Source organism: Oryzias latipes, chromosome 19 (assembly GCF_002234675.1).
Source record: "Oryzias latipes chromosome 19, ASM223467v1".
NCBI lineage: Eukaryota > Metazoa > Chordata > Actinopteri > Beloniformes > Adrianichthyidae > Oryzias > Oryzias latipes.
The window spans coordinates 21,199,282-21,212,062 of NC_019877.2; the positions used below are offsets into that span (position 1 = coordinate 21,199,282).

The 12,781-nt window shown below is 48.1% G+C and overlaps 1 protein-coding gene across 4 annotated transcripts in view; it reads right to left on the reverse strand.

Moving 5' to 3' along the window:
* Positions 1–2,070: 2,070 nt before the first annotated feature.
* LOC101162080 (ATP-binding cassette sub-family A member 5) overlaps positions 2,071–12,781 on the reverse strand; it is a 28,838-nt gene continuing 18,127 nt past the window's right edge. For 3 of the 4 annotated variants that reach the window (XM_004080673.4, XM_011488467.3, XM_020712027.2), the window contains exons 19-38: positions 11,208–11,374; positions 11,015–11,142; positions 10,663–10,800; positions 10,472–10,585; positions 10,102–10,272; positions 9,916–10,029; positions 9,707–9,841; positions 9,545–9,613; positions 9,382–9,473; positions 8,208–8,331; positions 8,015–8,132; positions 7,857–7,948; positions 7,122–7,297; positions 6,899–6,974; positions 6,733–6,827; positions 4,237–4,356; positions 4,010–4,162; positions 3,787–3,866; positions 3,624–3,679; positions 2,071–3,163 (exon numbers count right to left, since the gene is read on the reverse strand). In XM_004080673.4, coding sequence (XP_004080721.1) covers positions 3,029–3,163; positions 3,624–3,679; positions 3,787–3,866; positions 4,010–4,162; positions 4,237–4,356; positions 6,733–6,827; positions 6,899–6,974; positions 7,122–7,297; positions 7,857–7,948; positions 8,015–8,132; positions 8,208–8,331; positions 9,382–9,473; positions 9,545–9,613; positions 9,707–9,841; positions 9,916–10,029; positions 10,102–10,272; positions 10,472–10,585; positions 10,663–10,800; positions 11,015–11,142; positions 11,208–11,374 — 2,353 coding nt within the window. In that variant the 3' untranslated portion in view covers positions 2,071–3,028. The remainder of the gene's footprint in view (positions 3,164–3,623; positions 3,680–3,786; positions 3,867–4,009; positions 4,163–4,236; positions 4,357–6,732; positions 6,828–6,898; positions 6,975–7,121; positions 7,298–7,856; positions 7,949–8,014; positions 8,133–8,207; positions 8,332–9,381; positions 9,474–9,544; positions 9,614–9,706; positions 9,842–9,915; positions 10,030–10,101; positions 10,273–10,471; positions 10,586–10,662; positions 10,801–11,014; positions 11,143–11,207; positions 11,375–12,781) is intronic. The other variant, XR_002872187.1, reaches the window with a different exon arrangement.

Here is a 12,781-nt window from a genome sequence, read left to right on the forward strand (position 1 = left end):
GTGCCTCCAAGGGACGTCAGTTTTCTGATTATTTCACCTATTTATTCCCGAATTAAAGCCTCAAGGCCGTGTCACAGCCACTATGTACATTTAGCGCCTATTGCACGCATGAAAACTGGTCATACGTGAAAATACGTGCCAAAAGTGATAAAAGTTGTGGTTTTTGCATGAAATTTTGACTAATGCACCATGTTAAAGTACTGAAGTACAAATAAACTATGCAAAGAACACGTGAATCAACAAAAACATGAACCGTGCGTGATTATTGGATTGTTTATATGCCATTCATTAGAGATTCAATTAAGTCTTTTTAACGTGAAATGTGCGCCATAGACGCGACATAAAAGGTGGTACAAGTTCGAAAAGCCTGTTTCGTGGAACGGTCGTGGAAAGCCAAACATTTGTGTATGCATCTCGCAAAAATCACCCACAATTGCATAAGATTTACCTAACAATTGTATACAAACTTCGTAAAATACAAAATAAACTGCGTATTTCTCAACCGACCAAAACTTTTGATCAGCTCAAAACTGAATTCACGTAAAGATCCGTCAGCTGAAACCCTCGACAGATGTCTGCACACACTTGGGAATTACATTTATCACGCATGGATCACGAAAGTTTGAAACTTCATAAGTGGAAAATGCGCTAAATGCACGTACTGGCTGTGTGACATGGCCTCCAAGCCCAGTGCTTATCCGTCAGGGGCCAGTTTCAACTGTTCGGGCTGACACAAGCATGGCGTCTTTCATATATGACGAAGCGTGTGGGCTGGAATGTGGGCTCTACTGCGTCTGAGATCATCACACGTCTGTCCGACACAGTCCAAGGGCGTCCGACATCACGTCTTCGTGAAAAGTAAACGTCCTTCCTTGAAGCCTCAGATTGGAGGGAAATCTCTTCCTGCTCTCGCCGAGGACAAACGCTTCGTCTTCTCTTTCCTCCTTTGCCCCTCCCAAGGCTCCTATCCTGTCTTACCCCAGACCTGAATTTACTTATTCTGGTCCAGACTCCGACAATGGATCTGATCAGCTGGTCTCTGAATTCGATCGACAAAGTTTTTTCCACGCTGAGGAACGGGGAAGCGGACCCGTCCTGCCCAGAGGGGACCCACGCCGTCGGATACACCAACGACCCGTGGGGCCAGTGGAGGCTGGTGTGCCTGTCCCAGCTGTCTGTGGAAGACGTTGAAGATGTGTATCTATTCGGATTCATGGTCATCGGATTCCTCGCGATTGGGATCGCAGGATTCGTGATTTACCGGGCAGTCTCGGAGGAGAAAACGGCGAGAGGCAAGCCGCCCGAGCTGTGTGGAGAGATCCTTGAAGAAGTGAGGACTCTGAGCGAGAAACTGTCCCAAACTGATCAAAGGCACTGGGCTTTGCTGAGTGCCCGCGACCTTTGAACTTGAGCGGAAAATGGATAACAACTTGGAGCGGCTTTCTGCCCGGATTGAAGGGAGGCTGGCCTAAACAGCCAACAACCCAGACTGACCGGACTTCGGAGATTCCGTTAGACCGGTCAAGGACAGAACAAGCGGGACAACAACTGCTGCTGGTGCCAGAGAGACTTTTATCTAATCGGACTCCCCTGAGCTGAGACTGCTGCCCTTGGTTCTGCCAAAACAAACCGGCAGCAGCTGATGTGAGGAAGAGGAGGAGGACGTCTTCTTGACCTCTGCATTCCTGTTCCCTCCCTCCCCTCCCGGGAATCGTCTGGACTGCACCTCTGGACGCAGCAATGTCCTTCCTGTGCCGTGTTTCTGGTCATGTTGAGCTTTTCCTTGTATCGACACATTGTTCTCAGCGTGAAGTTGTGACGTTTGTCACCAATGACGTGTCGACTCAGCGAGGAGCGCCTCTTCATTCCAACCTTGCTCTGTATTCCTAAAAAAGTGGCTTTAAGGAAGTTTTTAATCATAACAGACTTATTTTCCCCCTAAAGCTACGGTACTGAAACTAATGTCAGCATTGGCTGAATGACTTCTTGTGAGATGAATAAAGTTCTGTTGCAGAATCAAGTTACCAGCAGTTTTCAGTTCTGGTTCACGTTGAAATGAGTCCCTTAGAGAACGGCTCACCTTATATCGTTTATTTGTGAAAGGTTCACACAGAGCCCGTCCCCCACAGATCTTTACTTGGAGGAGGGGGGGGGGGGGGTGACAGAAATACGACTAAACCACAAAGGAAAGTCAGTGCACAGACACGCTTATAAATACTTGATAAGTTAAATGACGGGTATAAAAGTTCCCAGAAAAAGTGCAATTTTACAACCACCAAAATGAAAGTAATCGCTTCAGACTCCTTTCCCCGTAGATCCAAACCCGCGAGGCTCCGCAGAGGAAAGGTTCAGCTCCAAACGGATGCAGCAGGTCTCGCTGTTTCTGAACACACAAGACTTCAGTGAAAAATCACTCAGTGGTAAACGTGTAAACAACCATGGAGGACAGAAATAATGTTGGAGTGACACCAAAAACGCCTTAAAAAGAGAAAACAGAAATCCCTTTGCACCGTCGTTTTCACCTGAATCAAAAGTTACAATTAAATCCTAATATTGCACCAACAGAGCAGCTCTCCAGCAGAGGCTCACCTGTGCAGCAACCGTTAACCAAGGCAGGTGAGGGACACGCCCGGCTCTGAAAGGGTTCAAAGTGGAGCCCTTAGGAGGCTCCTCCCCCCAGAGGCCTGGTGGCCCAACAGAAGCGTCCTGCTGCGTGTCTGGGGTTAGAGGGGGCTCTGCTGCAGAAAACAGCAGATGAGTGTGCTGGTGAAGAAAGTTTTCTGGAACATCGCCGTTGTGGGAGCGGCGGGGGAGGAGGAGCTTTGCTTCCCCCGTGGAGGAGTCAGTTCAGTTAAAAACAACAAAAAGAAGACAGAAGGCAAAACGCCTCTGCGTGAGGGCGGGGCCTCCTGCAGAGGCGAAGTTCAGAGCCCGTAAGAACGGACCGGGCCAGCACGCCGCGGGCCACCTGTGTTGCAGGCGGAGCTCCTCCAAGGTTGGGGCGTAGTCCCCGTCAGGCGTGGGGGGGTCAGAGCTGCTGAACGACGCTGTCGGCGTGGTTGGTGGGGGTGTCCTGCTGCAGCCGGTGCCACTGGAAGGTGGTGCTGGGGAAGCCCGGCTGGTCGTCCTCGTTCTCCTGCTCCTTAGCAAACTCCATGAACACCTGAGGAGCAGAACGGGTGGGGGGAGCTTTAGTAGAGACGCTTTGCCCATAAGTGTGTCATTGAGACACGTTCACAGAAAAAGTTTTTTGCTGTTTTTATTCGTTTTCTAAAGATGGGGGACATATACCAAGAAAATTAGGATTAAATTCACATTTCTGAGTATTTCCTTATCCAAAGTCTTGTGAATCTGGAGCTTAGGTGTGACGTAGAACGAGCTCCTGTAACGGGGAGGGGAAGGGGAAGGGGGTGTGGGCTTGCTCCGCACCACAACAGAGAGGTAAATTTCCGACAAACATCTGCCGCTCTGCAGAAACTATATCCAAGAAAGTGATAAAGGCTTTTGGATTTTGGCTAAGAACGGCATAATCATGATTAAAGGATCACTGGGAAGGATTTGAAGGTAGATCTGAAGATTTTACAGGAGTCATCAGCTCAGAGGAGCAGGTCTTCTTCACCCACCTGCTCTAAAGTGCACTGGGAGAAGTTATACTCCTCAAAGTTGAAGTTCTGCTTGGCTGGAAACAGCAGAAAGACAGAAGCACATCGACTCACATCAACTCCAAAGGAAAGGCTGATCTTTGAAATGTGATGGCATCCATGACCTGAACAGGACCGGACTTACCTCGCTCCAAGTGAGCGAAGGCTGAGGACAGAGACGAGACGTCCTCCATGGGAATCTTGTAAACCATCAGAGTCGCAAAACTGAGGAAACAAGCACCAAGCTGTCAGACAGGAAGTGTGCTGTTCTGCAGCAGCAGCTTTGCATTCTGGGCTGTTCTGATGTTTGAATTCTGCCGTTTTTATGTTCATCTGCAGAGCTCAAACGTCTCACGCTAAGGTCTCACCTCTCCTGCCTCGCAGCATGAGGAAAGATCCGCAGGATCTCGTCGTGCAGATGCGCCACCTGCTGGAGGCCTGTGAGCTCCTCCCTGAGCTTCACCTCCAGGCTGTACCCGCGGCCGTACTTCCCTTTTAAATGCTGGATGGAGCCGATGCACCTGTTGGAGGGACGGAGCGTCAGTCTGCAGATCCTGCATTCAGAAAGCCGTGAGAGGCTGTTTTCAGAGCCGACCTCAGCTGGCCTGAAACCACGATGGCCACGCGGTCGCACACGGCTTCGGCCTCCTCCATGTAGTGTGTGGTGAGGACGGCTCCACGCCCGCAGTTCCTGAATGCAGCACGGATGGCCCTCCTGCAGAAACACGGGACAGAGGTGAAACACACACACACCGTGACAGCGGACCACACCGCTGCAGAAAAACACACATGGTTCCACACAATCATGTGTGACAGACATTTTCCCATGATCCTCTATGAAAGGTCCACTTATTTCCCTACAAGTTTTTAATCTTTGGCTCTTTTTCTTCTTGTTGATAAAGTCTGACCGGCTGACTTATCTCTTACTCTTTTGTCTCACTTAATGCGCCCTACAGATTTGTCTTCTATATGACAGAAGCACAAAAATGTTGCTTTAATACAGTGTTTTTCCTCTCTCTGGGTTCTCGTCGGCACCCGCCCTCCTCCCCGCTTTTTACTTGCATATTAGACACTCTGATTCATCTAGGGCCTTGTGGAGAGGGTCTGGTGGAGGGGGGCACGGTGAAACATCCGTGCTCACCTTTCGCTGGCCCCCCCCACAATTTTAACTTCCTCTGTAGACACACACACTGCATGCTAGCAGCACACACACGGCAAATACACACCAATCACAGAGGGACTCCGGAGTGGGGGGCTTTGCGGCTTGGCAGCGGTGGAGCCCCCCACACTGGTGACCTCCTATTTTACCTGCAGCACACACACAGCACTCCCACACCTCCATACATGGGTGGGGTCGGGGGGGGGGGCGGCCGGTCTTCACCCGCCTGGTCCTCTCAGGGCGGCCGGGCTTATGGGTTTCCTGTCGGCTGCGGGAGGGGTCGGGCATACGGCGCTGGGGGTCGGCCGGCTGGGGGGGGGTTACTGCGTGGCGGCGGGGGTAGGGGGGTAACCAGATGATTGTGAGTATGTGTGTGTGAGTGCATGGGTAGGACCGACCTGGGGGCTGGCTCGCTGGGACCCTCTGGGGCTTTCCCTCCCCATCACAGAGAGGGGAGGGCACTGAGAGGGTTGGGGAGGGGGGGTCAGATATTATGGCGGGGGGGGGGGGGGTTGTAGTGCATAGGGTTTTAGGGGGGTGGCTGTGGGTGCGTGGCGATCCCTGGGTTATAATACGACAAAAAGGGGTTTATACAAATCTACACTCTAGTTTCTTGAAGCTATATAACCTCTTTTTGTGATAGTAAAACCTGTCCAACACAAAAAGCCTTCAGCTCTAATCTGTTTGCTCAGCTGTTGGACAGAACAAGTTAAAAAAAACAAAAAAAAATACAGTGTTTTTCAACCTTTTTTGAGCCACGGCACACTTTTACCTTGACAAAAATCCCGCGGCACACCAGCATCCAAAAAAAAAAAAAGAGGAGAAACTCAGTCTGTATTGATCTACAGTCCCTCCACAATCTCACATGCATTTTTGTGATAACTGTGGCAGAAAAAGCTGGAAGCTGCAGCTGTTTATTCTAATAGATGTAATAAAAGTGAAGTAAGAAGATTTAAAAACTGTTTGATGTGTGTTCGTTGTCGTTTCGAGACGTTAGGAGGAGAGACTCATTGTGCGCTAAGCCGCTGTTACTTTAACCCAATGCATTATGGGAGATGTAGTGCAAAAATCTGCCGAACGCAGACAGACTAGCATCTCTGAGCTTCATTGTTTTGTTCGCTTGTTCCACGGTCTGACACCGGATTCTGTGGAAAGCTGCACAGCTAAAGACGAGCTTTAACTGGTATTTTTGGTGGAACTGAGAGACTTTATGAGCAGAATCCGAACAAGGAAGTGAAGAATTTAACCACTTCTGATTGGTCAGACTGATGACGTGTGATTAAACCTCCAAGAATGATTGGTGGAGACAGTTAAAGGGGAGGGACTTTTCAGAAAATGGCTTTAGTTGCAGCTGAATCGCGGCACCGTCATTCTTATCAAAATGTCTTTAATAGAATCAAATAAACACAAAGAAAAAAGTATTTTATGATCTTTCATATTCTAACTACTCAGTGTTTTATCAGGGCCTGTTTGGATGAACAAAGAGCTGATATCCTGGAGATGGGAAATGTTTTTAGATCAATTAATGAGGGTAATGTCCGACGGCACACCTGACCATCTCCCACGGCACACTGGTTGAAAAACACTGCTTTAATAGACGGCGCGCCCTATAATGTTCTATGGTGCAGACAATACTGTCGTTCTTTTCTTCCACATTAAAAACATCTTTTTTTGTTTACCTCCAATCTTTTATATAAGAATGTGAATTTAAACACCGATTTAGACAGATCCTACTGATACTCCTCCTACTGACCATTTTGGTTCACATTCCAAATTACCATGGCAACGAAGCCAAACTAGAAAGTACCCATCTATATAAAACTGTTTAGCCTGAGTTTGTGTCACTTAAGCCACGACTTTGTAAGGATTCCCGCCTCATGAAATAGACTTCTGGGCACTGTTAGTTTAGTAGAAAGGCCTGGTTCCACTCACCACATGCGCTGTTTGGACTTTGGATCCATCCCGGCTGACGGCTCATCCAGCAGAACAATCTGAGGGTTTCCAATCATGCTCAAAGCGAAGCACAGCTGCAGAAGTAGAAGCAAAGGTTGGTGGACACAGCAGAACAGCAGAGACTCCTGAGCTCTACAGGACTCGCCTTGCGCTTGACTCCTGCTGACAGACTCTTGGCTTGTTTGTGCAGGTGATCGTCCAGCTCCAGAGCTTTCGCCACACTGACAACGCAAACAACACACGTCGGCATTATGACCTAAAAACGGTTGTCGTCGTGGCTTTTTGCAGAGCCTCGATTGTGAATGGGTGTCTTATAAAAAAGTGTTGAAGACAGTTGTAATAAAGGTGCAGACGCCCTGAAGACCCACCGTTTGATGATCCCGGGCACGTCGTGTCCTCTCAGGCCTTTCACGGCAGCGTAGACCTCCAGATGTTCCTGCAGAGTGATTCTGGGCCACAGAGGGTTCACCTGTGGACAGTAGCCCACATGTTCCATGGGGAGGTCTGCAGGACGGAAGTCAGTGCCGTAGTCCCCAAACAGCACCTGGACATGATGAGTGAGGCACAGCATGACGCATGTTAGAGTCTGTGGCTGTCAGAGCACGGCCATGTCTCCTTAAAGTCCAGCTCCAATCACAGCTTGATCTGTTGTCAAAGGAATCCCAGTGGTCATTTTGTTCCGACAGCCGATTTTAGCCAAAATCAAAAAACCTTCTGAGACATAGTTTCTGCAGAGCGGCAATAGCTCTTTGGAAATTCACCTCTGAGTTGTGGAAAGGACTGTTGGGGTCGAGAAAGCCCGCCACCCTTCCCGCCACCCATTACCAAGGTATCTGTTTATACTTTTCCCTGCTAGCTCACAGCCTCTCACACCCCCCCAACATAACATTATCGTGCAACATAAACGGCGAGCAGTATCAGAGGTAACCAGCCGTATCTGCTCCTGATTCACAACTATTTGAATAAAGAAATACTTTTAAATTCCTTTCTAAATGTCCTTTATTAGAGAAAACACCACAAAAGTATGTTAAAAACACCAAAAAGACCGTTTTCATTGGAGTGGGTCTTTACAGACATTAGGATGGGGGGGTTCAGTTATGTACCTGGCCCGCCGTGGCCTCAGTGTCACCCGACAGCAGGTGCATGATGGTAGTCTTCCCTGCTCCATTGGGACCGAGCAATCCCAGCACCTCCCCTAAATGAGCAGCAGGTTAGCTTACAAAGAAAAGATGCAGCAGATTGACATCTACTATAGATTTACCTTTTTGAACACAGAAGGAGACGTTCTTAATGACATCTTTGGTGTTTTTGCTGAAAGAAAGTCCTTCTTTTCTCCCTTTAAACCGCTTCCTGAGGTTGCTCACAACTATGGCCGGCTTCTACATGGACAAAGGCGTGTTTGGTTTAAAAACGACTCCCTCTCACCAGGGACGGGGAAAGGCACATTTACCGACCTCCTGACAGGACTGGCACGTGAGGGCTTCCTTCACTCTGGCCTTCTCCATCCGAACATCCTCATCTTCATCCTCTCCTTCATCTGGACCCCGCTCCAGCTTCAGTTTTTGCTTTGATGAGATCCTTCAAAAATCAGAGCAACAGCCAGAAAGACAGTTTTTTTGAGCGGAACATTCCTGCGCTAACATTAGCTCAATATAATTGTGTTCTTTACATTAGCAGATAAAGCTCGTGAGGCTGGCAAACCGGCTTTTACTACATTTATATTTGATTCATTTATTATTGACTATTTAAAAAAAAAAAAATGTCCGGTGAACCACAGCTGTTCTTTTTCCTGATTAATGCAAAAAATTGGTACATTTTACTTGGAACAAAAGTTAAAATTGCAGCTTTTCCGTCTTTTAATTTATTAAACGCATCTGTAGGTGTTTACGAGAATTAGGGCCACCTTAAAAAATAAAAACAACGCATTGATGAGAACAAAAAGTCGTAAAATAATGAGAGAAAAAAATCATAAAATTATGAGTGAAAGAGTCAATATTTTACAGTAACAAAGTTATAATTTCAAAGATTATGAATCCAGAATTTACTATCCTAAAGTCATAAATCTATTTGGCAAAAGTCTGTTTACTAAGAAAAATATAATGGACAACAACAAAAAAACCTATTTTGTGTTTTAGTAGAGAAATAAAGCGCATTGCAAGCAGTTACTTCAGCATTGGTGTCACTGATAAGATGAGTCTTTTGGTGAGTCAACAGTTAAAGGACATTGGAAAGAATTGGCGGTAAACTGGGCGTCTTCAGAAGATGTGGTGGATTTCTGGCGAGCGCACCCCCTTTACGTCATCAGCAGAATATTATCAGAGGTCTAAATGCATGATGGCACATGGACTCCTATGAACTAAGGCCTAATGGCCTCACCATAAAGGGCTGTATTGATGTGGATGGAGGCTTACACAACCAACTAGCCTATATTTGCTAAAAAGCATGACTTTTGTAAAACTACGACTTTTTCTCATAAATTCATGACTTTATCTCAAAGGTTTATTCATTTTTAATGGCGGCCCTAAACTCTGTCGTAAGTCCTTGACATTAATCTTAGCCTGAACTGGTATCGATTCTCTTTTGTCCAACCAGCCAACTGTCAACTCGTATGGAGCGATCTGAGGCCACCTGCACAGCCGGTTGTCCTTTAGGCCCCTCCCTCCATAACGCATCTCCAGCCAGCGGAGCAGAAAGAGCAGTACGATGCACTGCAGGTAGGGCTGAGAACAGAGAGCCACACAGTCAGCTTCCAACCCAGCATCAGCATCCGGAGAGCCGTCCAGACACCTACCGATATGACGGAAATGAGCAGGCTCTTCCACCACGAGTTCTCCTCATAGAAAGAAGGCAAGAAGGTGGCCTGAGGAGAGACAACATCAGCAGCACAGCAATGAGACATGACGCTTCCAACACGGATCACAGGAAAGCGGCACCGCTTTGTGTTCGGCTCCACCTTGGTAACGCAGCTCAGGCAGCCCATGAGTGGGTAGAGTGGGTTGAAGAGGCACAGGACGTTGTGCAGTGATCTGGTCAAGTCAGGGCTTTCGTTCACAAACAGCTGAACCATGGAGACAGACACCACGCACACCTGCAGCACAAACCAGCAGCTAAAGCAGGAACAGCGGGACTTCCTCTCAGTTCAGTCTGCTTCGCAGAGCATACCATCATGGAGATGAAGGAAAAGAAGTCCTTGTTGTTCTGGACCCGTGTGAACCCAAAGGTGAAGATGTAGGTGAAAAGGATCATGGCTGGGCCAAAGCCCACCGTGCACAGGACCTGAGCGCAAAAAAATGAGTGTTAGACCGAGTGTTGGACCACATGCTGACATTCTGCAGCAGAGGCACAGACCACACAAGCCAGGTTGGTGGGGGTGAGCAGGTGGCCTGAGTGGAAGGAGAAGAGGACCAGGTTCATACAGGACAGGATCACGTAGAAGAAGGGGATGTCCACGGCCGCCTGACCGCACCAGTACGCCGATGGCAGCAGACCGGAGACTCGGAGCGTGGAGCGACACTTGATCTGAGGAGAAGAAACACCAGCTCGTTTCCATGGTAACAGAGCATGCTCAGATGACATCACCTCCATCAAAGCAGGTCAGTCCCGCTCTTTGTTCTTAAATGTTTAGACCACCACAACAGACAACTCTTCAGTCCTAATGTGATGACGCTGAGCTGTAAAGTCCAGTTTAAAATGATCCATCAGACGTGAACAGGTTTACCTCTTGGTCTCGCGTGTGATCCATTGCGAAATACGCCGGCATCCCCCCCGCCAGCATTCCCAACATGATGGCCTCGATGAAGACCAGGGCGTACAAGGCGGCGTCCGGGATTTTCTGCAGGACAAGCAGCTGAGCTTTTGAGTCTGAATCCGTATTCACCTCAAAGCTGTGCATCCCTCAAGCTCACTCACAAAGTCAAACGGTTTGGTCCAGGTTCGGATCTGGCCGGTTCCGTTCAGTCCTCTCAGGACAGCATTGCTCAGGATGTTGACCACCATTGGCAGAGCGTGCACAGTGGTGCTGTTGAAGGCCATGGTGTACTGGAAGTCCTGCAGGAGCAAAGAGTTCCAAAAGCAGGGTCTTAGACGGTGGAGCATCCTTCCAAAAAAATAAATAAACCCACTACCATGCTACAGACTAATAAAAATAAAATGTTCACATTCTATTTGCAAAAAATGAGCTTCCAACACTTTGAAGCTGCACTTTGAAGCTCCTCCTCTCTTGCTGGATTCAGTCAGAATCAGACAGATTAGGTATGAAGACCTTTTTGGGTCGAGTGACACGGATGGCGGCGCTGTGAGGAGCTGCAGACATGTAGTCGCTCTGCGTCATCAGCTCCACTTGGATATCCTGAGACTCCAGGTTGTGGAGAAAGTCAGAGATGTCAGAGCCTGTAAAAACAGAGAGAATCAGCTCATCTGCACTCTGCAGCCTTTAACCAGCCCTGCAGACTCACCGGTGGAGTTCTGGACCAGTAGGGGGGTTTGATATCTCCTGGACACCTGGTTTCTTCTGAGGAGGTAAACAGGCGAAAGCTGCCGCTCCGAGGAGTTGAACTGGATGTGCCCGGTGACCACAGACACGACGAAGACGGCAGCAACGAAGAGCAGGAACAAGGTGAGTCTGCAAGAAAAGAGACACTGCGGCGTGAACACCGGCCTCCTGATGGTCCTGCTCAAATAGAAACTGAGGAGCTCACGAGAACATGAGGTCTTCAGATGAGACTTAATGAGAAAACAACAAAAAACAACGAACAGTATTTCACAAACGAAAGTAGAACCCCTCTCTGTGGAAACAACTCTTTGACACAATGAAAAGTATCTAATGTTTATGTAGTAAAGGAGTTTAAAAGTAATTTTCCTTCAAAATAACTCAATAGCCAAACCCCTGGTGACAAAAGTGAAAATGCTCAATGTTGTGTGTCCACCATTATTGTCCAGGACTGCCTCAACTCTCCTGGGCATGGCGTTCACCAGACCTTCACTGGTGAAATCATCTTCCATGCCTCCATGAAGACTTCAGAGACTTTAAGCTCCTCCGCCTTCCTTTTTAGGACATCCCAAAGATGTTCATAGGGTTTCAATCTGGAGACGTGCTTGGCCAGTCCATCACCTTTACTCTCACTCCCTTAAGTGTTTGGGGTTATCATGCAGGAATACTGCCCTGCGGCCCACACTTGTCTTTGTAAAAGTTAAAGTCCCATTATCTGTCACACACACTTAGGTGGGTGAAACTTGCTCTCCACATTTGACCCATCCCCTGGAAGAGTGAGCTGCAGACACAGGAACCATTTGGTGGTTTAAATCCTTAATGCTGATGGCATTGGATCCCATTTTTAGTATGACTCGGCCTGGATTTGAACTCACAGCCTTACAGTCACAGGGCAGACACTCTACCACAAGGCCACTGACCTGTACTCCTCACCTGGTTGACACCAGAAGCGTGCAACATCATCTGAACCAAATAGGTTTATCTTGGTCTCCTCAGACCACAGGACATGTAATCCATGTCCTTACTCAGCTTCTCTTCAGTAAACTAATTCCGGGCTTTCTTCTTTAGAAAAGGCTTTCGTCCAGGACAACAGCCATGGACAGCTATTTGATGCAGCGTGCGGCGTATTGTCTGATCACTGACAAGCTCACCTCCCCATCCCTTTTAACCTCTGCAGCAATGCTCGAGGCATTCATATGTCTGTGTTTCTAAAACCACCTTTGGACGTGACGCCAAGAACGTACACTCAACGTCTTTGGCCGAACTGAGACGAACCGGTCTTTTTAAACGGCAGGATGGTCCTTAAAACTGCAACACAGTTTCAGGGTGTTTGGAATCTTCTCATGTCCAAGGGCATCTTTATGTAAAGCTTTACTTCAGAGCTTCTGAGGATTGTTTGGCATGAGATTCCTGCTGTAACCGCCCATGTGTCGACATGTCCTTGGGTAAGACACTGAACCCCACATTGCTTCTGGTGGTTATAGGTTGGCACCAGTGTTTGGCAACGGAGCCGCCATCAGTGTGCAAATGTGACTAAAG